The sequence below is a fragment of the Lithobates pipiens genome, unplaced genomic scaffold (assembly GCF_037356315.1).
Source record: "Lithobates pipiens isolate NorthernLeopardFrog02 unplaced genomic scaffold, aLitPip1_a1.2 Scaffold_13, whole genome shotgun sequence".
NCBI classification, from domain to species: Eukaryota; Metazoa; Chordata; class Amphibia; order Anura; family Ranidae; genus Lithobates; species Lithobates pipiens.
This window is the reverse complement of record NW_027507718.1, coordinates 17,852,122-17,880,011: the sequence shown is the minus strand read 5'-3', so window position 1 is coordinate 17,880,011 and position 27,890 is coordinate 17,852,122. Positions and strand designations below refer to the sequence as shown.

Genomic DNA, 27,890 nt, shown 5'->3' with positions numbered 1-27,890 from the left:
AAAATATATAAAAACATTTTTTTCCCCTCAGTTTTAGGCCGATATGTATTCTTCTACATATTTTTGGTCAAAATAATCACAATAAGCGATTATTGATTGGTTTGCACAATAAATATATATAATCTCACTTTCTAGGCAGAACGGGGAGATGCTGTTTAAATCGTCATCTCCCCGTGAGATGGGCACACGCCGGTGTGCACGCGATGGCAGGGTGGCAATTTGAAATGGACGTACCTGTACGACAATTTGCCTGCCCGTGCCATTCTGCCGACGTACATAGTCGTGCGCCGCTTGGGAAGTGGTTAAAGTGATACTAAAGCTTTTTTTATTTTATTTTTTAGCGGTCTTCTGCTAGCCTTGCCTGCATCTTCTTTCTGCGGGTGCCCCCATTGCAAGCTGTGTGCTATGAGGGGTACCCATGTTGACAGGCTTCCGAGGCAGGAACATGCCTGCAGTTTGGCTACACCCCTCCACTGATCAGAGGAAACTTAAGTGTGCGGGGGGGGGGGGGGGGCATAGGAAAGGTAGTTCAATTTTTTTTTTTTTACCTTAATGCACGGAATGCATTAAGGTAAAAAATTTTTAGAGTTTAAAACCACTTTAACTACAGTAGAATTGAGTCAGGTCGGCAGCCTAATTTGATTTATGGCATGTGACACTTGAAATGATATTAAAGTCTTTTATTTATTTTTATTTTTTTAACAACAAATATGTTATACTTACCTGCTCTGTGCAGTGGTTTTACATAGATCAGGCCAGATCCTCCTCTTTTAGGGTCTGTCGTCAGTGCTCCTGGCCCCTTCCGAGTGCCCCCACAACAAGCAGCTTGCTATGGGGGCAGCCGAGCTGTGTCCATTATGACCTGGGACCCCCTCTCGATCGCTCTCTCTCAGCAGCAGGAGCCAATGGCGCTCTTGCTGCTGTCTCAGACAATGAGGCGGGAGAGTCCTGGACAGCTGACACTCATGCAACATCGCTGGATCGAGATTGGGCTCAGCTAATTATGAAGGGGGCCTGCTGCACACAGTTTTTTTTATTTTTTTTTATTTTAATGCGTAGAATACATTAAGATGAAGAAAAAACCTTCTGCCTTTACAACCAAGTCTGTACAATAAGAAACTGCTGCTCACAGGTGATGTTTGCTGGATGTGATGCTCAGACTATACAGCAATTGAGGTGCAGACTCAGGTATACAAATGACTGGATGGCTGCACACTCAATGCTTGGTAGAACAAAGTTCATAAAAAAAAGTTGTTGTGGTTTTTATAGACTTTGTTATACACTAAATGTTTTTTTTTTGCAGGTATTGAATGTGCAGCCATCCAATCATTTGTATGCCTTTACAATCACTTTAAGCTGGCCATACAGTGAGTTAATTTTGGCCAGTTCCTGATGAACCAGCCCAATATGTCCCGTGTGTGGCTCTGTCGCCTGCTTTGCACCTGCCATCCCTTGAACTGAAGGAGCCGGGTAGAAATTTGTCAGCCGAGTAGTGCCTGCATCCAATCCAATGCAGGCACTGTTGGAGGTATATAGTTAACCAGGGCCAGCCTTCAGAGCGCAATCACTGCGGCAGGACATTTTTTTGTTGGGTGAATGTTTTCTCGGTTAACTAAAAGCAAATAACCTTTTGATGGGCTTATTCCACTTTTGCCACCTCTGAGTAAAAAATTAAGAAAAATAACAGCATGGTCTTCCCAACAAAAAGCCATGCTCACATTCTGTCAGACCATGGATCTGGCCAGTCATTTTGTTTACCTTTCTGATCCAAAGTAAAGCAACAATGAAATATTGTCTGTTTCGCATCACAATGCAGAGGTGAGAAATCAAGATTTAATAACACATTATTCAATCCGTAATTATACAGCTGGTGCAAGCCGCTAAGTTATTCTAATGAAGGCACTACAACTGTACTTTTCTTCTTCGCCCCCTCCCAAATGCTTTTTCTTTTGTGTATAGATTATACATAAAAGTCTTTTCCTCTTTTATTCAGTGTATCAAACACACTTTGAAATGCTAATTATTCCATTTACTTTCATTAAAATTCAAATTGCTGAGTGAAGATGTGGATAAGGGTCGCAGAATAATCAATCTGAAGTGAAGATATTGCCTCAATTATGCCTCTGTCTTTAACAAGGAAATCAGCACTCTCTGATCCTTGCTGACGGAGGTAGAGTGCAATGTTCTGATTGTGGCCTGCATTTAATGGGCTATTTCTTATTCTGTTTTGTGCCCCTTTGACCACAGGAGAATACTGGTAGTCAATTAAGGGTTATAAATGGAGAAAGAGTAACCTTTTATTTCCTGTGAAGTTCCCCAATAAAAATGACAAATCTGAGGAAGTTGTGTTCAGCCATGAATAACATTTTCTGCAAGCTCTTAGCGCACAAGTAGGAGGTGAGGAGGCTCTTCCTATTTTATCAGCTATATACAGTGTGTGTGTGTGTGTGTGTGTGTGTGTGTGTGTGTGTGTGTGTGTGTGTGTGTATATATAATATATATAAATATATATGTATGTGTGTGTGTGTGTGTGTGTGTGTGTGTGTGTGTGTGTGTGTGTATATTTGGCAAGGGGGAGGGAAATAATTTCATATGTACTTAGACTAATTTTGTAAACCACATTGAAAGCAAAGGCTGTGGCTGATGGAGGTATGAGTAGCTTCTAATGACTGATTAAGCAACTTTAGCCCTTATGTGAGTACCAAATTGAAGTGGTTCACATGGTTTAAGAAAAAAAAAAACTTGGTTTAATGTCTGCCTCCGACTCAGTCTATAAGCTGGAGAATGGTGCACTAACTAAAGCTGGCTATAGCCTGTTCAAATCTCAGCCATTCAGCATGGACCGTCCAAGAATCGAATGGCAGTCTGAATGTACCCCCCCCCCCCAGAACATGATAACTCCACGGGAGGGATTTTCCAATCAATACAGACTGTGTTAATGGGGGAATCAAGTGTGTGCAAGAAAGAGAAAATTGCTCCATCTATGGCAGACAAGGGGCCTCTATTCAACAGCTTTAATAAGAAGATGCAGAATTCCAAAAAAGTATTTTGTAGTTGCTGATCTACGTATCTTTCCTTTTTTAATAAAGCGGCAAAAATGTATGGTACATACTTTAAGGTTTGGTTCACACCTCCTTGGCGTGGGTGCAGGAATTGCAGCGATACCCGCAGTAAAAACGTGCTGCTCTTTGAAACCAGGCGGGGCAGCCATTCATTCTGAATGGAACCCCCAACATGTAAAACCTCAGTGCAGATGCAGGAACCGCAGAGAAATAGCATGGTCAAAATTATCATGGGATTCCTGTGCAGGCTTTGTTTTGAAAAAGGTGCACACACCCTTTTCTGTGGACCTAGGGTCAGAATATAAATGCACTATATTTACTGTTTAAGCCAATGTTCTTTCAAGTATATAATACAATAATGCATAAAAATTTAGATCGAAGCTTTCTTTTTATACTTCCTTTCAACATGCTTCTTCTACATGGGGGGGGGGACCCTAGCTCATAAAGCAGACTTTTCTTCCGTCTGGAAGAAACTCTCTCTCTCTTCTCTGTGGCTCTCAAGCTGGAGTCTGCCTCAAGTAGGCTGTAGACTTTGCACAAGCACCTTTCCATAGGTTTTTTGGTCTTCTTTCTTTGGGGACAAAATCCTGTTCTGAGTTGTACAGTTCTGAGGTCTGTGAGGTGAATCTGTGTGCTCCCTTTCATGCAGTGTTTCAGAGACACAGGAGAAGTAATGAGAGATGCAGGCTTTATGCCTGCACCACTCTTCTAAGCTGAGAACACAGCCGATGCTGCTCCTAATTGATGAAAGGGGAGTGTTATAGATTAACACTTTTGGTGATCTTGCTTTACCCCCTGTATTTTCTCAGAAAATTAAACTTCCCCATCTTCTTCCAAGCCTTTATGTGAATTTATGGTTCCTTTCTTGAAAAAGGATCAATATTATACTGATTTAAGTTTAAGGTTCCCCTAGCTCCCGTCAATCTAAGCAGCCATGGAGCCACACATTGCGAACATGTTTATGTTCATTACTATGCATTTATTTTATTTGTTTCCTTCTTCTTGAGCCTGCAATTGGAACAGATTGCATGTTCTGCACTGTTGATTCTTCTCATACTGCAGACCTTTAACAACAATTTGTTTGCTGGCGGTGAACAGGTTTAAAAACCAATGTTTTCCTGAAACCTGTAAAGATTTGGCTGTTGGGGTTTTTTCTGTAATAAACAATGCCATATCAATACTGTAATACACAGTAAACTCATTTCATTGCATCTTTTTTTTTATTTTTTTTATTTATTTTTTTTTTTTCAGAGAGCCATTGGCAAAACAAATTAGATTTTTAAAATGGGCAACTTTTTAGGTTATTTTAAAGTGGAAGCCCATGCAAAAATTAAAATCCCTGTAAAGAAAAATGTGTATACATACCTTTTTGGAAGCCGATCTGGCCCTCTCTGATCCAATCTCCAGAGGCAGAAGCTATGCGGAGGACACGGCCGACAATGACTGTGAAATGAATGGGGAGTGGCATAGTCTATAGAGTTACTATGGGGATTCCGTTATTCGTCTCCTTTCCACCCGCTCCTACAGTGAAGGCATGTCTGACAGCTCAATGTGGGATCTGTTTTCAGCGGATCAGATTGGCTTCCAAATTTTTTTTCTTTACAGGGATAGAGAGAGACGTGTTGGATCCGTGGTGTCTATAGATGCAGGGATTTTAGTTTTTGCATGGACTTCCACTTTAAACACTCTAACCAAGTCTTGCTAATGGACAGGAAACGGTTACCTATAATTTTTTTTTATTTTTTTTTTCCTGGATTGCATTTTTTGGCCTTGGGAGTCTGACAAAGTAAAGCTAGTGCTGGTAACCCAACATTAGATTATTTTGGGAGATTTGTGGAGAATACACACCAAAGAGGAACCAGAAACTGCAGTTCAGTGGAGACCTGTCTGTCAGATGGTGATGAAGGCCCAGTAGAGGAAAACTCTGCCTTTCTCCACCCAAGATGAGAAAGAGCCTTTTTATATATGGATAAAATTCAGGTATTCCAGATCCAGGGGACCTGTTTTCATTGACCAGACAAAAGCCTTGTACACACGATTTTCGGATGGCCGTTCGACTTTTTTTTTGTTGCATGCTAGTCTCATGTTGAAAAGTAGAGGTTACTCGCCATATGAAAATTCTCATACGATTGAATACAACTTCAGAAGTGACATAATGTGCTGAATATCTTTGTATGCATTCTTGTTTCTGAGCATGCATAGTCTTGCTATCACAATTTTTTTTTTTGGACGAAATCCATACAAATTAACCACTTAAGGACCTAGCCTCTTTCTGAGATTTGTTTACAAGTTAAAAAGTTTTCTTTTTTTTGCTAGGCAATTACTTGGAACCCCCAAATATTACATTTTTTTTTTTCTAACACCCTAGAGAATAAAATGACAGACATTGCAATACTTACCGGATACCGGGGTTATGGCGGCTAGCTGCTGCTATAACAACTATATCCTCCTTCAAACGGCTGTCGTAAAAAATGTGTGGCGGGCAGTCTGAGTGGTTAAAAGCAAAATCGGACGTTGAGCTCATGTATGGCTGGGCAATCTTCTGGGACCTGTGATGTGTCCCAGAAGATTGCAGGGTGGGAGGGGGGAGAGGGGAACTAACTTCAGGTGCCGCAAAGCCCTGGGAGGAAGTGGGAGCTGGATGCCTCCTAAAAAAAAAAAAAAAATACATGTCAGGGAGTCATTGCCACTTAAAGCGGAAGTCGGAAGTTCCATTTTTGGGTGGAACTCCACTTTAAGGCTAGGTTCACACCGTAGCGATGCGGGAACGCCGCGAATCCGCGGCGTTTTCCCGCATCGCATGCCTCCCGCCGGCAGTTCACACTGCCCTATGCGGACTGCTGGGAGTGTCAATGAAATGTTAATGACACCCCCAGATCAGTCCGCATATCGCAGTGCGATCTGCAAACTCGGACAGGAATCGGATCGCATGGTGTGAACACCCATGCGATCCGATTCTGCTGCGGACCACAAAAAGGGTCCTGTGCGAGTTTGCGGCGGGTGCGATGCGAATTCAGCCATACTATCTGTATGGCTGAACTCGCATCTCTACAGAGATCGGATGTGATTTGCACTGCAGTGCGGTGCGAATCACATCCGGGTCTCCCACCCGCAGAGGTGTGAACCCAGCCTAAAGGAGTTTAAAAGGCAGAAGGTTTTCTTTATCTTGATGCATTCTGTAAATTAAGATAAAAAAAACCTGTGGCAGCCTCCCCAGCACCCTCTAATCACTCACCTGAGCACCCTTTTTCTGCAGTGTTGTCCATGAGTTTTGGCTGTCCCAGACACTCCTGATTGGCTGAGACACAGCATCATCACCATTGGCTCCTGTGGCTGTCTCTCAAAATCAGTCGGCCAGCAGAGAGAGGGTCGGGGCTCCGTGTTTGAATGGATGTAGAGAGCTCTGACTCGGCTCGGATGCCCCCTGTCGCAAGCTGCTGGCTGAGGGAGCACCCACCAGAAGGAGGTGCCACGAGAGCAGAACTGGGACCTGAAAACAGGAGGATCCGGGCAGCTCTGTGCAAATCCAACTGCACAGAGGTGGGAAGTATACCATGTTTGTAAAAGGCTTTTTTTTATTTTTTTTAAATCACTTTAAATATCAGGGAAAATATTATAATTTTTCATCCATAAATGATGTATGGTACTTTAGTTCCACACTACTAACTCCATGTCTGTAGAAGACCTCAGTACTTTATACAGTTAAAATATTCAGGAACAAATTTTTGCTTTTAAAATGCCTTTCAAAACACTAACTGTGCTAATAATGATGATTTTATTGCTGGCACCCTTTTTCCTTTGTAACCATCGCCATTTCCAAGCGTGTTTCTTCAATCTGCCTTTTGTTCATAAATATGAGGGCAGCTTTCCAAATCTTAACTATGGGTGAATGGGTCTTTTTGTAATGGATTTGGATTTTTTTTTTTTTTTTTTTATACACCACAGTGCTTGTGCCATGTCATTTGGCCCCCCTGTAATACCTGGCTGATCCTGCCAGCTTTGTGCCCTCCCCTATCTAAACTGACCATGGTTCATCATGGCTGCTGAGCCCTGACACTGGTCCGTTTACTTGCCTCCATCCGCAGCCCTCCTGTCGTCTTCTGTGCTCCTGTGTAATCCCCCCACCCGTCTGCCTCTGTGTCAATGCCCACCCCTCTGCTCCTGCTGCTCTCATAACTGTTAGAGATCTATATAAGCCCCTCCTGTGTCCTAATAACAAGTGCTCCTGTCTGTGTGCCTTTAAAAAAAAAAAAAAAAAAAATGCTTCCTTTACTTGCTTTCACAGCGGTTCCCTGTGATCATGTGACCGGCTGGCTCTTTCTCTCCTCTCCTGCTCGTGTCCTGGCTGATGGCAGCCCGGGGGATACCCTGCCCACTGCATCTGTCAGCCGGACAGAGGAGTGAGACGGCCGGTGATGTGAAATGCGGTAAAGGATGCTTTTTTTTTTTTTTCTTTTTTTCCAAACAATGGTTTTATCAGTTATCTCAGCAGATAAAAGAACAAAAATGGAACACAGTAAATTCTGGGTAATACTAGAACAGGGATATAGCAAGTACAAACCTTTGAGCAGTAAATGGTGCAAGATTATGAAGTCATAATATGAACTGTTAGATGTGTTTTTTATTTTTATTTTAATTCATTTTTTTTGTAGGTTTCAATAGGCAAGGAACCTTTCAGATTTGGTACTGGCTTAGCATTCTTTTAAATTATTCATACAGCAATCACTCAGTTTTGTTTGTGCACATCAGCTTTCAATGTACTGTTAGTTTTGACCACCATCTTAAAAGGCATCCATGTAGTTTTATGTTGCGTTTCTTTGTGGTTATTAGTGCCATGTAGGTCCTAAGCTTTATGCACTCTTCCTTGCATGGTATATGCTCTTGAATACAAGTTAAGGCCTCACAGCTGGGATTACAGATTTTGTCACGCCTACCACATGCAAAAAAATAAAACGCAACCTTGCCTACACCGGCCAATAAAATGATTGCAAAAAGCATTCTGGTTATTTTTGCTATTTATGTCTTAAGGGGGAAAAAAAGCTTTTCAGAAAAAATCATGCTGTCCAGGTGGGGAAGAAAGGCGTTTTAGCAATCCATATGCTGCACCTCCATTTTTAGCGGTGACATTTTAATGATGGGAAGCCTGCAAAATTATTTGCCATCAATTGTGAAGGCAATAACAAGCCTTGGTGGTTTTTCATACTCTGTGTTAAGTGCTTTCAGAATGACAGCGTAAACTGTGTCAGAGAACTCCAAGGAAGTAAAACTGATTAAAATGTTCATGCTTGAATGCTGCTGATGGAATAGTTCATTTGGACTTTCCATACCTCCTGCAGCTCAAGCTGAAATATTAAAATTCAGTGGATTTAAATCTCTCTCTCCCCTCAGCTCAGGAAAAAAAACATTACATTTTAATAGGTTTTAAACTCATAATTCATTGGTTTGAAGCAGCACATATTAAATCTATTTAAATATTACTTAGGTGGTGACTTAAATGATTTTTGTCTCTTAATATTCCATTGCTCCAAATTATAACAGAAAAATTGGGGGGGGGGGGGGGGTTGTTTATGTGCCTGGGCTTTTCAAAAGCTTGTGCCAGCAAGGTTGCTGTTTTTTTTTTTTTTTTTTTTGTTTTTGTTTTTGTTTTTTTTAATAGTGAGAAACTCCATATTTTATGTATATATGGTAAATAAAAAACAAACATTTGGTGGCATAAGTGAGCACCCCCTAAAATAAACTACTTTGAAGCACCTTTTGATTTTATTACAGCACTCAGTTGGCATATCTTTGCCAACTCTTTGCAAAAACACTCCAAATCAGCTGTGTTCAGAATTGAGCAATCCTATTCAAACTAATGTGAAGTTTAAATAGGAGTACACACCTTTTCATCATTTAAAGTGCCTCTGATTAATCCCAAACAAAGTTTATGGGTCCCATTAAGGCCCTTTTCACACTGGGGCGGGGCGGGCGTCGGCAGTAAAGCGCTGCTATTTTTAGCGCTACTTTACCGTCGTTTTAGCGGCAGTATGCGGCCGCTAGCAGCCAAAAAAGGGTTAAAACCGCCCGCAAAGTGCTGCTTTTTGCCGGCGGTATAGCCGCGCTGCCCCATTGATTTCAGTGGATAGGAGTGGTGAATACACTGCACACTGCTCCTTCACCGCTCCAAAGATGTGGCTAGCAGGACTTTTTTTCACTATCCTGCTAGCGCACCTCTCCAGTGTGAAAGCCCTCCACGTGCTGTGTTTTTTTTTTTTTTTTTAAATATATATATTTTGTTTATTTTGGCGTGGGGTTACCCCCCCCCCCCCCCCCACTACCACCATTTTCTTCTGTTTTGTGTTTGTTTTTTGTACATTAAGCTGTGAGCAGGGAACACCGCTGACAGCGGAGTCGTCTGCTGTTAAGGACACGGCGGCCTGCTCCTTAACCAGCTAATGTTAGATGCCGGTGGCCACCAGCTTCAGACAGCTTCTTTGGAAATTCACAGTAAAATTTGAGGGGAAATTCACACCGTACACTTGTAAACCTAGCCTAAATGTGAAATTATATAGATAAGCCCTTGGAGCTAGTGGAAAACTGCTTGTATGCTAGTTTTTAGCTTTTTAGATATTTTCACATTATAGGGAATGCGTAACCTTCTCTTAGTGTTTTTTGAGACGTGTACAGGTTCACTTGCCTAATCTGTGTGGTGACAATGTACTGTAAAATGTAAAACTAAACAAAAGATAGGTAGTTAATGCTAACTTTGGTTTTTAATCTTCAATTATGTGATTTAGTCATATTTAGATTATAAAAATTGTGTACTTGAACCGTGTAAACTCTGCCAATTAACTTCTCTAATTTGCTCACTTTTGGCTGTTAAATATACCTTTTTGAATATACAGCTAGGTTCATATATATTTGGACACAGTCACAATTTTCATACTTGTTTCTGTATGCCATCAGAATAAAATTAAATAATCTAAATGAATTTGAAGTGCAGATTTTCAGCTTTAATTTAAGGGGTTGAATGTTACTATCAAGTACCAATTTTAGGAACTACAACCATTTTTATACACAGCCCCCCTATTTTAGAGGCAGAAATGTGATCGGACAAACAAATGTATTCCTAAAATATTTTGTTGAATCCTTTACTGGCAATGACTGCCTGCAGTCTAGAACCCATGGACTGTACCAAAGACTGGGTTTCCTCCTTTTTAAAGCTTTGCCAGGCTCTAACTGCAGCTGTCTTCAGTTGTTGTTTGTGGGTCTTTTTGCCTTTTTAGTTTTGCCTTTAGCAAATTTTGAGTTGCGATCAGGATATTGACTCGGCCATTGCAGAATATTCCACTTATTTTCCTTCCAAGGCTTCTTCTGGGTTGCTTTTGCAGTGCGTTTTGGTTAATTGTCCATCTGTACTGTGAAGCGCCGTCCAATCAACTTTGCTGCATTTGGCTGAATTTGGGCTGACCGTATATCTCTAAGCACGGAAGAATTCACCCAGCTGCCTCTGTCTTATGTCACATCATCAATAAACACCAATGGCCCAGTGCCACTGGAAGCCATGCATGCCCATGCTATCCCACTGCTTTGGATCATGAGCTGTTCCAAGTCTTCTCCACACTTTTTTTTTTTTTTCCCCTCCGTCATTCTGGTACAGATCTTGGTTTCAGAGAATGCTTTTTCAGAACTGGTCTGACTTTTTTATGTGTAGTTTCGCGAAGTGTAATCTGGTTTTTCTTTTTTGCAGGCTTATGAATAGTTTGCACCTTGGGGTGAACACTCTATTTGCTCTTGTGAAGTCTTCTCTTGATTGAAGACTTTAACAATGATATGCCCATCTCCCGAAGAGTTTCCTCCACTTGTCTGGATGTTGTGAATGGGTTTTTCTTTACCATAGAGGGGATCCTGCGGTCATCCACCACTGTTGCCTTCCGTGGACATCCAGGCCTTTTTATGCTGCTGAGCTCACCAGTGCATTCTTTTCTCACAATGTACCAAACTTGATTTGGCCACTACTCATGTTGCTGCTATCTCTCTGATAGATTTGTTTTTGTTTTTTAAGCCTTGCAATGGTCTGTTTCACTTGCATGGACAGCTCCTTTGAACACATGATATAGGTTCACAGCAATAGATTCCAAATGAAAATGCCACACTTAGAATCAACTCCTGACCTTTTACCTGCTTAATTGATGAAGAAATAACTAAGCAGTAGCCCACACCTGGCCATGAAACCACATTTTTGATTCAATCGTCCAATTACTTTTGTTCCCTGGAAAAAGGGGGATGTTTAATCTTAAGAGCTGGAATTCCTAAACCCTTCCTACATATGCTCAAATTCAACCTGAGTGTGCACTTTCAGCCCATGTCCATTATAGAACTATAGCTTGAATGTGTTTTGATTAATGAATACCAGATTAATATAAAATAGTGCCTGTGCCCAAATATATATATTGATCCAACTTTATTTTGTTATATCAAAGTGTAAAATACCTGTCTCTTTCTGCTTGTGACCGCTGCCTATTCACATAAAGGGGTTATGGAAATGAAGAGAAGTCTATGGTGTTGTAATGCATCAAAAATTAAGTAGGCAGGTCTGGTAACACATACTTTGGAATTCAGAGCTATGTTGTCAGGTCAAATAGGATGGCAGGAGCATACTATAGTTCTGGCACGTAAAGTTTTCTTTTTTCAGTGTGCTTTAAAGGGATACCGCATGGGAAAACACACACACACACACACACACACACACACACACACACACACACACACACACACACACACACTCTGCAATACTTTTAGTAGATGTGTGCCTTTTACAGAAATTTTATTAACCTTTTGCTACCCTCTGCCCGATATCCTTGACTGAAATGTCAAAGCAGCTGGAACGCACGCTTGGCCTGTCAAAGCACACTTGGCCTGTATGGCCAGCTTTAGGTCATGTTTTTGCCTTGGGGCGTTGATATAGCACAGTATATATTTGTTGCAATTGGCTGACTACCTTAAAACCATTAGTAATAGCCAGTAAATATCCTACTATTCGGAGGCTGCTGCACAGCCATCCTGCCTGACCTAACCTGAACCATAGAGCATTTTTTATGAGCCATGCTTTTTATAGATCTTATGTTTGTAAAATGCAGATCAGATCATTCCAGATATCGCAATGTCCCTGTGTATTGTGGGAATTTATGAACAATGGATTCTCTGAGCACTACAAATGAACTAAAGCAACAGCACATCAAGCACCGACGACTTATAAGCGCTTGTTGATTTTAATATTTGACATAGTCATCTGAAAAGGTATATGTGACACTGCATTAATTTACTCATGTACACGTCCGCTTGAGCTTTTGTGTTTTATAAACGACAAATCGGCGTAGGTGAGAAACCAGCTTGGAAAATTTTGATAAAGAGCCCAAAACTCCATCTGCTGCTGCTTCAAGAAGAGAATACAAAATAACATTCAAGATTTCATATTTATGTGACTAAAAAAAATATAAAAATTTCATTCCATTGAGCGACACAGGAATTTAGGTTATACTGTTGTACACAAGAGAAATGGATGATTGCAACAAAATTGCAGCACAGAATATCCCTACCTATAACCTTCATTCATCAATTTTTTTTTGCCAGTGTCGTCGTTGGCTCTTTATTTGGAAGATATTTTCTACAATCCATGGCTGCTGCTGGTAGATGACATTGTAGATCTATTAAATCCTGAAAGTCTCTCTATTGTGCTACCAAAGACAGGTTTTTCCCAGTTTGTCATAGAGAGAACACCAGTGTAGCCTGTGATTTCTGAATGTTTAGTCGTAAACAGCTACTTGTATATTCAGGCCACGTATGGAAATCCTGAAAAGTTCTCTAGTTGATCAAAGCGAACAGATTCCCAGTTCATTATCTGTGCTATTCTCTGCATCACACCTGTGGTTTGCCATGACTACCTGTCTGGGTTCCAGTTCACACAGGACTCCACTCTTCAGCTCAGGACCGTGTCTTGGGATTCCCATTAGGGTTATCTGTTCAAAGCTGAGGCACTTTCTCTATTTCAGTATTTTTTGGGTTGAGAGTCTTCTGATTGAAGTACAGAGGCTACCTATATGGTATTTCTGCTGTAGCATCTGTAGCTGACCATTTTATATGGGAACTACACCTTCTAGGCTTGTTTATGTACAAGTTGACTATGTGGGAGACTCCATTTATTTTATATTACTGCCAACATAGGGCAAATGCTGCTTTTTCCATCCAAACTTTAAGGTCTTAAGAGTCGGGTTCCTACGTGTCCTGTAGAGTACACTCTAGACTGCTTCTTGCCATTTTTCTGAATTATGCAACTTTTTCCAGTTTGCAAGGCTATCGCCTGGTTTCCTCCTTTTTTGTTCACACAAGCTGGATCTTAAAGCCACATCTGAAGCCATGCATTGGATCCTTCAGATGGCTATTTGAGCTGGAGCTGCAAACCACCCCTAGTTTTTTTTTTTTTTATTTTTTTTTTATTTATTTTTTCCTCAAGCCTGTTTAGCCTTTTGTTGCTATGTTGCCCACTGCTTTTGGACACCCCAAAAAGTGTAATTTCTAGTGTTCTTCACTGTTTTTAGTTGTTGCTGGTGCCGGCTGTTGTACCCTAGGCTGCCTGTAATATAAGTCCAACAAAAGTGCGCACACTGCTCAAGTAATCCAAATCAGCAAACCGGTGTGGGTGCTCACTCCAACTCACCACTGTCAATAGCCGAAATATGAAAGAGGATGGCCGCACACAGAGATGAATGCTTTTCAGGTTTCTTTATTGTCACCATGCCAGATGTCAGGATTGTTGACGCGTTTCACACGAGCAGTTTGTGCTTGTTCATAAGCATGAACTGCTTGTGTGAAATGCATCAACAGTGTTCATGTGACATCTCTGGCATGGTGACAATAAAAACTTGAAAATAATTCATCTTGTGTGTGGCCATCCTCTTTCGTATTTCTACCTGTGATATACCAGCACACTGATGTCATTGGACTCCATAACAACCTCCGATTAAGCTGCCTGTGGTTGGGATGAAACGCATGGGGGGTCGTGGTTTGCAGAGAAGTGTATGCAGAGTCAGTTTCTTAATCTTTGCTTGCTTGTTGGGAGAGCGTCCTTTCTGCATTATCACATGCTACTTTCTGGGTGAAGACTGCAAGTCGCTGGCACCTTGTCTCATAGGTTCAAATTAAATAACTGCCTCCTCACCTTAGTGGTGCTCCGAAGTTCATAGTTGGGTTGCAGCCTGCCCACAAAGGGTATGCAGGATATATAGCTTTTGGAGGTATGCATACTGATCATCTCGGAAGCTACATCTGAGAATTTTCCAAGCCTTGTGATGTCAGTCTTAAAATGTTACTGAACCCACAACAGTAATATCGGTCTATGCAGTAAAGCATGCTGGTTAAACTCCCTGTGCAACCTAAGGGGTTAATACTGCTCATTGTGTAAAAAGCCCATTTGATCCTGCCTTCTCTGATCCTACCCTTTTTCCACAGTCCCCTTCCATCCCCTGATAGTACAGAGCTTTGGCATCACTCTGCACATGTTTAGTTGTGTGTATTGCTAGAATGGGAGGGTGCATGTGATGAGCACAGGACCAATCGGCACTATCCAGACAGGGTCGGGAGTTATGCAGCCTCATAGGGCAGTCAGAGGCTTTAACCAGTGCTTGGTGGGACACTGATGGAAGTCATGTGACTGCTATATACTGCTGATGAGAAAAAGTATTTAGCAGTTTATATTTCTTCAAATATTTACTTTCCATGTTTTAGAACACTTTAAAAGCAGTTTCTTGCGACTGGAACAAGATTTAAAAAAAAAAAAAATTCAGACCTTGCACTAGAATGGGGAGTGATGTACAAAATAAGTATAACTGTAAAATACGAAGAGCTTTGGTGACCTTTTTCTTAAACGACCGTGGGATTCCCTATGTTAAATATTTTACAACCCTTGCCATCTATGTAGTTCTCTTTATGCCTAATACCTTGGCCATGGATTTTAGTTCAGCTATTGATCCCCAGAACTAGTGACAGCAAGTTTAAAAGTCATGGTATTGTACAGTCATTTGGCAAATGTAAAAAAAAAAAGAAAATTTCAAAGGGGTATTGGAGAAATGTAGAAATGTCTCTTCTCTTACTATGTAGATGCATTTTTTTTTTTTTTTTTTTTTTTTTTATCATTCATTCTTCTCTCACGTTTTCATACAAGGAAATGATTTGTCTGCTTCTTGAGTTTCAAGCGTGTCATTGTGCTAAGTGTCATGTGTCAGTGCCTGATAGCCAGCCTAGGAAAACAAAGCCTCCTCTTTGTTCTAATCAACATGTAGTGGTACATAGGGAATTTTTATTGCTGTCAAGGAAAAACGTCACTGATAACATTTTATAATAAGGAACTTGTCAGCAAGATACAAACCTAATCAGGGATATGTATAGTGTACATGTTAAAAAGTATTGAGGTGAATAAAATCGTCAGAAAGGGAGCGGTGATCTGTAAAGTACTATAACCAATAGTGACCAAAAGATTTTACCAGTCATCAGTTTAGTGTCTAACCAGAGGCCCTTTGGCATGATAGTCTGTTTCCTTACCTCTATCCTTAGGCCAGGGATCAAAATGGTTCTTTAGCCACTTTTTTTTTCCAGCAGTTAGATTTATATATTTCATACTATTGAAAGCTGGTCATGCACTGGGTGTGGTGTGTGTGGTGTGTTTTTTTTTTTTTTTTTTTTTTTTTTCAGTCTCTGAATCGGTATGAATCTGCAGCGCTGGCTGTTGTATTTTGATGCATGGTGGCTGTCATAATACCCCAATAGTGACTGCAGCTGGAAGGATGCAGCTGCTCAGCTGACCGTTAAATGTTGGGCAGGGGACTGCTGGAAGGCAACCCATGAGGCACATTTTGACCAGTTCGTCGGGAACCAGACGTGATTTGTTCAGTGTCTGGCCAACTTTACTTTCTTCTACTGTGGACACATTGGTTTATAAATGGCTGCAAAAGCAGTGATTCCAGTGTCTACAGTCTCTCTTGCAGCAGGTCCCCAGTCCAAAAAAAAAATCCTATAGCATATCCAGTCTCTGACCTTCTCCTGTTTCATGTATGCCGTCACTGACCGATTTCTGTAGCATTGCGTTCACTGAATATTTTCGGCATCCCATTGGTGATAAGGGCCTCACTTCAGGCCACCTTTATCAAATTTATAGCAATTAAAGATGCCTTTCATAAGCTTCATGATTTGGACACGATGCACAGAGCTGTTTGAGAAACGTTGTCTAGAGTTGTAATGCTGGCCATACTGTTCGAATTTCGAAAGGATTTTCTTTTGAAAATCGTATCTAAGAATTTTCGTACGAATTTCACACCATTAGTGGGCTGCAGCAACAGCCAATTTTTTTTTTTTTTTTCATGCGGAAATCAAATTTGAGGTATCGGACATGTTGGAAATTTTTTAAAAAACTAACGATTTTATAATCCGTGATGGGAGAAGCATGCGAGAAATGAAATGTAATAAGAAAAGAGAATTTACGGAGAGAAAAGATTCCCGGACACAAATTTTTTTCCGTAGCTGAGGATACTGTACTGATTTTGTAAGACATGGGTAGGGGAGGACTCTGATATGAAGTGGGGGTTCTGATGTGAATATTTTAGACTGGAGTCCTTTTTTAATGTAGATGTCCATCCAAACATTGAACCCCTGTCTATAGACATCCACAATCTAACACTAACCTATCTAGCCCTGTAAAGAATAAAATCCGTATACATACCATTTTTAAAGCCGACCCCCCCCCCCCCCCCCCCCAGCTGAGCTGCCAGCTGCGACTTCTTTGTGGAGGTGGGTGCAGCGGACACAGCTGACAACGAAAGCCCCATAGTAACTGCATGGGTGACGTCACTACCCGTTCATTTCACAGCCATTGTCGGCTGTGTCCTCAACAGAGCTTCTGCCACCGGGGATTGGAGCAGCTTAAAAAAAGGTATGTATAGTGATTTCTTCTTTACAGGGCTAGTTAGGTTAGTGTTAGATCGTGGGTGTCCGTAAAGGCAGGGATTTTAGTGTTGGGCTGCACCTCTACTTTAAGATCAGAGATGATTTAGACTAATTGAATGGGAAAGGAGAGATGTTCAGGTCCACATCCCTGGTACAATATGTAAAAGAGAATTTCCTCAAAAATGCATCTTTAAAGGACCATGAACACTCTAAAGATGAAAATTATATAAAATGTCCATTTTCCATACATTTTGAGTGTTCATGGTCTTTTAAAGTCCCATTTTAGAGGAATTTCTTTTTTACATATTCTACTTTAAGGTTTTCCAGACTGTTAAAGAGGCCCCATGACCAAAGAAAGTTGAAAAACCTTGCTCCAGGCAGGTATAATAGCTCATAGGAAGTGGGTTGAACAGTTCTTTTCCATCACAAGATGTCCTCCGTCTGATGGCCAGAAGTATTGTAAGGGAGAGCTCTGGATTGAAAGCGAAGGCTGCAGTAAAAGAATTAAATGGGATATCATTTTTATTGTTTTTGGCTGAAGTTCTACTTCAATAACATAAACGCGTTATGATGGAAATAAGAAGGCTGCCATTGTTGGCAACCCTCTGAAAATGCTAGATGACTGGCTCTTCCAGTAGTTCCTTTTCTTTGTCTCTGATGTGAACAGATATGTAGGTCAGGAAAGTCAGGTGTCAGAAAGCCATGCATTCAGTCAGTGAAGCAAGAAAGATGGTACGGCAATCTGTTAACTATCATTGTCAGCAAGGAATTGTGGCAATGTCAGCCTATGTGTTTCCCTTATGATGGATATCTACCAGTGTTTGTTTAAAAAAAAAAAAGTCTGTTATTCCCCGTGTTATGCAGTGTATTTTTATGAGGAAACCTAGCAGGTGCGTGACTCGTGCCTCGTCTTTCAGACGTTGTATCTGTATAATCTGCTTTCTATAGGTAGAGATATTGATCGAGAAACACTTGTAAAACTTCAGGATTGTGTGAAGAGTAATCAATGTTTTAGCAATCACAAGGACTATTTTCAAGATCATTACTCTATGCCCTTGAATAAACTGTTGCAGGCTGTTCTAACAATACTTCAAATTTACACATGATGATTGCAGATGGTAAAGATATTTGTAAAAACCCTGTTGGTTTTTTTTTTTTTTTTTTTTTTTGATAGTAGGAGTAGCTACTTCATTTCCTGATAAAACACAATCGCCCATGGCTGCCAGGAAAATACTGCCATCTAGGGGTCTATTAAGATCAGCAAATTGATTGCTTTTCATGCCATCTTGCATCACCCTTTTTAGTTTCTACTTGCATCTGTTTGTAAAAGTTTGCAGTACTGTGATCAACGTTGCTTCTCTTGATAATGAAACTAGTGAAGTTATAATATACTTAACTGTTTTTTTTTTTCTTTAAAATAATCTAGGGAAATGCATGTGTTGATCACTGAAAATAGTTTTCCCCACTGTATCTTTAGTCGCAGAGGTGAATAAGGAATTGTTTTTGTCCGTGTTCACGCTATTGTGTTGCAGTAGAGCTCCTCGTGTGCGTTACTGTCCTATGGTGCCATTCATTTTGATTGGCACATTAAGGCAACATGCCTATGCTGCAATGAACAGCAATTCAAAAAATGAGGCTTTGGTTGCGCTGCAGTGCGTTGGCAACCCATTCAGAAAAAGACACAATGCACATTATTGAGTAAATGAAAATGTGTGCACCCAGACTTAAGCTGGCTATAAACAGTTTGAACCTCAGCTGGTTCAGCAGGGACCAGCCAACATTTGAACTGTGCATGAGCAGGCTGAATGTACCCAAGTTGATCAATCAGCTTTTACATGCAATTATTGCTAGCCACAGATCATAGCCTCTAGCAGTAACCACTGTGTTATCCCGGTGGGGACAGCTTCTCCCGCCTTGGAGAACACAATTGGTCCACGGGAGGGATTCCCCTATTGGCACGAACTGTGTTGATGGGGGGGGGGGGGGGGGATTGAGTGTTTTTCCTGCAACCCTGTCTGCAGAAAAGAAAATCACTCCATCTATGGCTGGCTTTAAGTGCTTTTACTGCCTATTGAAAATCTGTAAATTGTGTATAGCCTGGGCACAGCTTCACTTGAAATTTTCACTATATCAGTGACGTGCATGTTTATAGGTTAAAAAAAAAAATATGCTGGTGGAATAGGCACAAAACTGCTAAACCTGGTCACAGACTTTAGACAATGGGTGTTGGTGCATGCACAACTAAATTGCAACTGTGGAGTGCTCCCGGCCCAGTCTCAGGTGAAATGTTAGTCCTTGGCTAGGAAGTCATCCTTGTGGCTAATCAACTTCCTCTTGAGTATGCTTGGCCGAGGGAGCAAACAAATGATTGTTGATCCAATCATAAATTGTCAGATTGGAAAAATCTTCTCTACTGTAGACTCCTTTTAGTGTGTGTGTGTGTGTTACTGTAAAGCTGCCTCCAAAGAAAAATAAAAAGGCAAAATGTATATCTGCGAATAGGTTTCACAATCCAGCTGGATATTGTGTTTATACCTTTTACCAAGTGTTTCCCAAATCTACTTAAGACAGCATCCATAATAGGTTTAAATATCTTTAACCTAATATCTCACCATTACTTTTTTTTTGCCCACCAATCGCAACCAAATCATAGCAGAAAAATCTGTGTGTGTGTATAATATATATATGTATATATATATGTATATATGTATGTATGTATGTATGTGTATATATGTATGTATGTATGTGTATATATATATGTATATATGTATATATATATATATATATATATATATATATATATATATATATATATATATATATATATATATATATATATATATATATATATATATATATATATATATATATATATTACACACAGTGTGTGCAGCCTTTAGTAAGGTCAAGCAATCCTCTGTGTTGCCAATGCACTGGTAAAAATGACTTTAACTTGTCAGCACAGTTACTGGTGCATGCATCACAGTCCCACTCAAATAAACCTGTCACAACACAGAGTCAGCAGCAAGAGAAGAGTACAAGGGCAAGCCTCTAGCTTTTCATTCGAGCATCACTAAACGTGCACAGAGTGCCCAATTATTTCAGCATTATTGAACAAGCCTACAGGAGAACCCATGCCTTGCTACATTAGATTTTCTTTAGTAATTTGCTCAAGTACCACTGAGGACACTTAGAGAGCTTAAAACGGTGGCTGCAACCAGTTCCCTTTCTGAGTTGTTAATTCAGGTTTTTGCTTTCAAATTAACTCTCTCTGCATGCTGCGCTAAAGGCCCAAAACTGTTCAGCATTTGCTCAATATATCTATACTTTCTTTTCCATTGCTGCATCTGCTAGACATATTTTCTTTATACACTACAGATTTTCTTTTTGGAAATGTCAGCTCTTTGATATATTGTTTGTTTTATTATTGAGCTAGATATATTATATAAATATAAAAATAAGTTATAAGTGTATACATTTTTGGTCATCTGAAAAAAAAATGTGAAACTTGCAGGGAAAAATAAATCTACCCAATCTGACGTGTATTTCTATCATTTGTGTGACCTACAATTGTCTACACCTTAGTTACTCATTTGTAATACATTTGTTATCCTTTGTATATATTACACTATGTTAATAGAGTGCAGATAGATCCTCCTTCACTAAATTCCGAGTAATGGAGTGCGGTTTTCCTGAAGCACCTCTGTTGTAAAATAAGGCCACGTATACGGTAGTTTTTACACTAACATAGATGGTGTTGCATATTGACTCATGTATACAATGTTATTGTAGCTCATCATAACAGCCCTTTTTACCACTTTAATTGTAGGGTAGATTTGGTGGCAATATGTTAAACAAGTTAAGTATTAGTATTCGAGTTAAACATGTGCTTTGATCATGCAGGGCCAAGCAACAGGTTCACTCAAGAGTTGGGGTCAGTTTTTTTTAGTTTTTTTTTGTGAAGGGACTAGCCTCATGTTATGTCATAGCAGAGATGAAACCACTTCTCCATAAGTTCTACTTGTTTATCTGCAGTCTTCTCTTCTCTACAGCTGTTCTAAGTGCAGAATTTTTACAGCATATCTGCACTCTCGGAGCAGGGGGATGAAGTTGCACTTTGCAGACCTGGTTGGAGGGAAGGGACACGCCCCCTTTCTCACAGCACACAGGAAAAAAAATCTGATGCTGTCAATTAGTCTGTATGCTGGAGCTCCCTTCCCCATCACAGTTTGAGGGGGGGGGTTGGGGTTGGGGTAGGTGCGCTTGTCAGTACAAGTCTAACCACTGGAGTACTGGCAGACAGTGCTTTAAGTAGAATGCAAATAAGAAAACTGACCATGTTGAAATGGATGTGCTTCCATGCCTAGTGTGGAGAGTATGAAATTTAAAAAGCAAACGGACTGGTAGGATCATCAGCAATGTACATGGTGTTTTTCAATACAAATACATGGTAACAGTCGCATATCAGGTATATGAAATGTTGGAGCAACATACACTTTAAGCCTAAGGCCAGATAAAGAGGGATACAGTTGTTCCTTTTACATTGCTGTTCACAATGAGATTTTTGGCTTTTGAGATCATTTGGTGATTTATTTCAATTTTAGTCGATCTTGATGTGTGTCTAGTTTGTGTACTACATCTTATTTTATGTTGTTCATTTGTCACACACTGAGCAAGTTCAAGATCTATGTTTAATTTCTCACAGCAGCAACAACTCCAGGCTCAACATCTGTCTCATGGACATGGACTTCCGGTGCCTCTGACACCTCATCCCTCCGGTCTACAACCTCCTGCCATCCCACCAATCAGCAGCAGTGCAGGACTGTTGGCGCTTTCCAGTGCCCTTTCTGGACAGTCTCATCTTCCGATTAAGGATGAAAAAAAGCACCACGACAGTGACCATCAAAGAGGTCAGTCAGCAGGCATAAAATTATAAAACTGATTCTGTAACAGTTTCCTTTTTTTTGTGTTTTTAACTAAATGTATTTTTTTTTTTTTTTTTGGATGATTGCCTTGCAGACAGAGATTCCATTAAGGTAAGGCCTGTTTTAACGTATCTATTTTACTGTTCTGTATGTGCAGAGTTAGTACAAGTTGGAGTTTTCATATAACAGCACATTGTCGAGCTTCTTTCCAAATTCAGGGTGACAGATATGTTTGCAGGTTTTTTTTTTATTGCAATCTATTTTACAAAACCTGATGATCAGCTGTAGAATTAGAGGGTCCATTGTGTGATGGTATGGTATGGTATTCCAGGAATTTGATGTTTAGATATAAACTATCCTACTATTTTATATAATGCCTACTGCAGAGGCAAATTTACTGTCTGTATGAAAATGCTTATCGATTATGGGGTCCACATGGTTCTGACAGTTCTTGAAATGCAGAAACTTTAAGGCATGCAACACATATATGGGACTCTCTCCTTCACAGCATATTGCTGCAGGCAGCTCTGATCCATGCAAAATGAGATGAACCATGCCACTCTTTGCTTGCTTAGACACACATCCTATTTATTTTTATTTTTTTACAACTAAATGGGGCTGTGTATATACCAGCTCATCTTGATCACAATTAAAATTGAACTCCTATGTGATACTGGAGAATACTTGATTTATCTAGGGTTAAACATCATCCACCAGCATCTTTGTTATTAAAGTGGCTTTGTTTTATTTGCATATATTACCTGTTGATTTTACTAAGTGGGCAACTTCCTCTTTCATGGTGGCTATATGCTTTCTCCTCCTCAGAATTTGCACTTATCGTAGCCACAATCAGATAACTGATTATGTATCAAGTTTGCATGTCTGCACAGCTGCAGCATCTTGCGGCACCATAATGCATTGGTTGTATCTCCACCCATAGCTAATATTGGGGAGACCATACTTATTATTCATGCTGTAGAGGTGCCAGCACTGCACAGTGATCTAATGTTTTCCCTACACTGCAGCAAATGCTTGCAGGCCGGAAATGGCCGAAAGTAGCAGGTGGGGCTTTAGTTATAAAGTAAGGGTATGGGCCTTTTCCAGCTGTTCTCGCTTAAATTTGTACCTGTGCTATGCAGCACAGTGATGTATTTCAGCTTATTACAGGACTTGAAGGGTTTAATTTATCTTTTTAGCTCTCTTCCAAGTCTTTAATGTAGGCTGGTGTTTGTTTTGACTCCTGCTGCAAAACTTTCCCAGCATGTTCTGCTTTGCTTTAATCTTGCTTTTGCTAGTTATGCTTGATTTAATGCGTAATCAAATTTTATCTTGAACAAATCAATCCAGAAGTCTGTCAGGAGCATCTACTGGCCTCCAAGGTCTTCGCACTGCACTGTTGATGGGGTTTGAGCCCTGTGTACTGCTTAGATCTAAAATCTAACTGCAATGTGATAACAAAAACTGATTTAAAGTATAACTAAAGGCAACATTTTTTCTTTTTAGTTTTGGATAGAGTGGAAATGGATTAGAATGTTTTTTTTTATTGCGGTCTGTGCCCCCATTAAGGAGATTCACCCTCTCTGTGTCCCGTTTAGCTTTTATTAAAAGTGAAAGTAAAAGAAACCGAAAACTTTGGGTTGTCCCAGAAAAAAAAAGTAATAAAGGGCAAATTTTCCATTGAGGACACTAGTTCTGGTGACCCGGTGGTCCCCAAGAAATTCCTTTAATTTGCAGAGATTTTCTCACTTCCCGTTTTTTGGCGTTGGGACCGCAAATTAAGGTAAATCTCCTCGGAACATGGATGGCAAAACATAAGCTGTCAGTGGTTCTAATCCTCTTATGCTATCCAAAATGAAAGTGTATACACCGCTCCACCACGGCCCCAAAGGTGCTGCTTGCAGGACTTTTTTTTTTCCTGTCCTGCAAGCATACCACCCCAGTGTGCAAGCACTTGGGCTTTCACACTGGGGCTGCAGAAGAGGCAGTTTACAGGTGCTATTTTTTTGTGCAAAAAAAAGCCTGTAAAGCGCCTCAGTGTGAAAGGGATCTAAAGGTTACATCAGTGCTTATACTATATGGAGTGTATATAATCTGTGCGTTTGTGTCAGGAGGGCTGGTTATCTTTAAACCCGGATTGTAAAGTAGGAAATTGGCATTACCCATGGCAGATTTTTCAGTATGCCTATAATGTTTCAGCTAAAAGCAAAATCAGCTGAAAGCCAGATCGGTGTAACAGAAGATAAGGAACTCTGCAGAATAACCAGTGTGTTTCAGTTAATTTTGTGTTGTGTTGCTATAAATGGATAGAAGCTTCCCTTTTAGTCGATGCAGATACATGTGGTGATTGAGAAATTGTGGTTTGACAGATTTTTCTGCTGTGTATCATCTTTTAAACTGTGAGTGAGGTTGTGTCAACACCCGAGGCTGCCTGCCAGCCTTACAAGGTGAATGCGTTTGCTAATTTCCTTAAATGTTTGCAGCAATGCCCAGAGTAGCAGTTAGCTGCTTGTCCTATTGATCAGCCCTTCCTTCGTGTGCCCTTCTTAAGAGGGTTCTCCAGTTCTCACATTGTCTAGTGAATCTGCCACTGTCTGGGGTCCTTCCCTCTTAGAAAGCATCATTTATTCATGCATTGCTCCTTACCGTTTAGCAGGTAATAAACATGGCATAAATTTCCGTCTCTTAAATTTTTGCCTCTCCTCTGCTCCTAACGTCCACGCAGACAGTTTTGATATTCTAAATAATAAGTAATTTTTGGCCATCTGTCAAAAGGAAATTTCAATACAAATTTAAATTAATGGTGCCTGAAATTTTTTCACCGCTCCTCCTAAAAGCCTCTAATGCGCAGAAAATTCCAAATCGGCTTCTTGTAATTAGTGTTGCATGTAATGAGAATATGGGCACTGTTCTGCGGGCCCCCGTGTAACATTTTGTTATGGTAGCAAAATCTTGATTTATACAAGACATTGAGCAGGTTTAATTGTCGGAAGCACTTGGAATGTGTTTTCTTGACAACGTAGATTATTAAATAGGGCGGTTTTTAGAAGCGCTTGTAAAATGTAAATTTAAACTCCCTAGATGACTTGGGTAATTAAGCTGCATTGCTTATTGGCATAAAGGGGGCATTGCCTCTGAGCGAAGCAAAACTACTCACCTGTTTTTATAGCCTTGATTTCTTTCTGTGGAAATTGATTGCTTTTCAGTAACGTTGTTAATAAAGATTTTTTATTTATTTTTTTTCCCTTGCTGTGTGGTTTGCATCTTAGCTATCGACATCTCTGCTTATCTTTTTGGTTTTTCTTGTGATTTCCGGAGAGTGGATACCTAGCAAGGTCATGAGTGCTTGTTTGTGGCTAGAAGAGGAAGTGGTATTTTGTGCTCATGTGGACTGGTTGCAGTTGTAGACATGCTGTCACAGCCTTCCATCTTCCCCAAGCTCTTGTATTAAGCGTGATTTCCGCTTAAAGCACCGTCAGCTGCTTTTTTTTTTTTTTTTTTTTTTTTTTCCTCCAGTTCCTTTTGAATTATATTCTGGTGGGTTAGAACATTTTAAGTTAACATATTATAGTCATCCTTCCTCTTTGTGATTCTTCAGAGTTTATTGCAGCATTGTAATTACTGTAATAGATACCAGCTTAGATGATGGCTAAAGGCAAAAAAAAAAAAAAAAAAAAAAATCATAGCATTTTCAAGAAGGAACTACACCACAGATAGTAACGGATATTTCCCAATGACAAAGGTCTGTGGGCTAAGATGCATATATTGTTATATAGTACATTTGTTTTGGCACGCAGCAGTAAAGTGTTCATTTTTTTTTCCTTATTTATTTTGACTGCTTTCTATAGCTTTAACTATGATGGGCCACTGCCTATGGCAGTAGGGAGGAAGAGGGGGAGAGGATTTAAGCACCAAATGATGAGATTTAAAACTGGCATTTGACTTTTCTCAGCGCTGGTCTCCCCAACAGACTTGGGTTTAATTTATGCAGGTTTTTTTTTTTTTTTTTCTATTTTTGTTAGGTAGGCTATATGGCATTTAAAATGGTCACCATGCAACTACCAAATTGTAAAACCCTTCAAAAATGTTGATTGGAAGGCCCTATAAATCAGCCTCTAAAGGGGAAAAAAAAAAAAGGCTGTTATAAAACGCACAAACATAAATTGATGCCCAAAAAGAAGGCTGTAACTCATGCCCTGGATATGGAGGAATAGGGGGGGGGGGGGGGGGAGGGAATATCTGGGATAATGGAAACAAAATACCTTTTATGTACCCCTTAGTAAAAAGTTTATATTGATTCTTTTTATGAATACCCCACTTAGTACTTCTTTATACACCTGTTGCATTCAACTGGTTAGAGATGGCAGTGAGTCTCTGGGGACCCTATATCCCATTTACTGCGATTGTCCTAACATATGCCCCTTTTGGGAAATAGCCAAAACTCTTCTGGAATCCATATTTACCTCCCCAATACTCTTTTTAGACCCAGCCGATTCTCTTTTGAGCTTGCCTATGTAGAACTCAAATTGGCAACAAAATTGATCAAGCCCATTTTGTCTGCAGCTAGATGCCTAATAGCCCTTAAAAACCACGTCTCCGCCATCTGAAGATCTTTATAAGCGTATTTGCATCTATTTCTTCAGATTTTTAATGGCTAGATTTAATAATTCTAGCTCTAAATTTAAAGGGTTAGTTCACCTTTACCAAAAATATAGTAGAGTAGTAGAAAAAAAACTGCAGTTCTAACTAGTTGAATAATGCCCTTGCTATAGGCCCAGTTTTTACTGTTCACCCACACCCCATTGCATGCTCTGTCCACTGATGCAGTAGCTCTGAGCTCAGCACCTAAGAGCTCACCCCTGTGATGGTGAATATGATCACTAATGACTAGGCCTCTCTCAGCAATGTCCTGGGAATGTTCTAAACTGGCTTCAGGAGATACGTAAATGGCCAACATCTATAGCAAGGGCAGTATTACACTTTAGTCAAAGCCCTTGTACACACGGTCGGAGATTCCGTCGGAATGTTTCCTATCGGACCGTTTTGTTGGATATTCGGACTGTGTGTGATCTGCATCGGACTGTTTCCGTCGGAATATCCGACGGACCAATTTTCCATCTTGCCGGTAAAATTTTCAGACAAAATGCTCCGATCGGACATACTCCGATCATGTGTAGCTTACTCCGAAGGACAAAGTGCCACGCATGCTCAGATCAAATTCCTAGACCAAAGCTATTGGCTACTAGCCTGAACGTAGTCTAGTCGTAACGAAATAACATAATCGCGTTATGTACAATCGGATTTTCCGACAACTTAGTCCGACCGTGTGTATGCAACATCACTTCCGGACCTCTTCCGGAATTATACCGTCGGAATTACTCCGGATTTGGTTGTCTGAATCTCCGACCGTGTGTACAAGGGCAAAGATGCAGTTTGTTTTTTATTAATGCCCCCAACCCCCCTTATCTTTTTGGTAAAGGTGAACTAACCCTTTAACAAAGTTTGCCACCCCTGACATTTCATTGACTCTCTTCAATGACCTTAATAGATGCATTGGCACTGCCTTGTATTTCTATAGTGATCTTTGGGCATTGTTGGGGCTGTCCTGCAGGGATGGGTATGGTTCGCTCCCCTTATCCCCTCACTTTCTTTTCACTCTCCTCTCCTGAACTTCCTTTACTTTGTTTTTCTTTCTTATCCCTTCATTTTCCTTTATTTTTTTTGTTCTTCCCTTTTCTATTAAAACACTGATGTGTGGTCCAGGTGACGGCAATTATGTGTTATATTGTTAGTTGCTATCCTAAACCATGTACTTCACACCAGCTTTCAAGATTATGCAGCTATAATCTGTTGTCCCTTAAAGTTCTTGTATTGTTCTGTGTCTTTTTTTTTGTTTGTTTTGTTTGCACTAATAAGGATGACACCAAAAATC

The 27,890-nt window shown here is 40.3% G+C and overlaps 1 protein-coding gene across 5 annotated transcripts in view; it reads left to right on the top strand.

Annotated features, from left to right (window-relative positions):
* The window catches only part of LOC143973958 (transducin-like enhancer protein 4), a 165,263-nt gene that overhangs the window by 55,803 nt on the left and 81,570 nt on the right, over positions 1-27,890 (top strand). For 3 of the 5 annotated variants that reach the window (XM_077474886.1, XM_077474884.1, XM_077474883.1), the window contains 2 exons: positions 21,742-21,946; positions 22,056-22,072. In XM_077474886.1, coding sequence (XP_077331012.1) covers positions 21,742-21,946; positions 22,056-22,072 — 222 coding nt within the window. The remainder of the gene's footprint in view (positions 1-21,741; positions 21,947-22,055; positions 22,073-27,890) is intronic. The other 2 variants (XM_077474887.1, XM_077474885.1) reach the window with 1 other exon arrangement.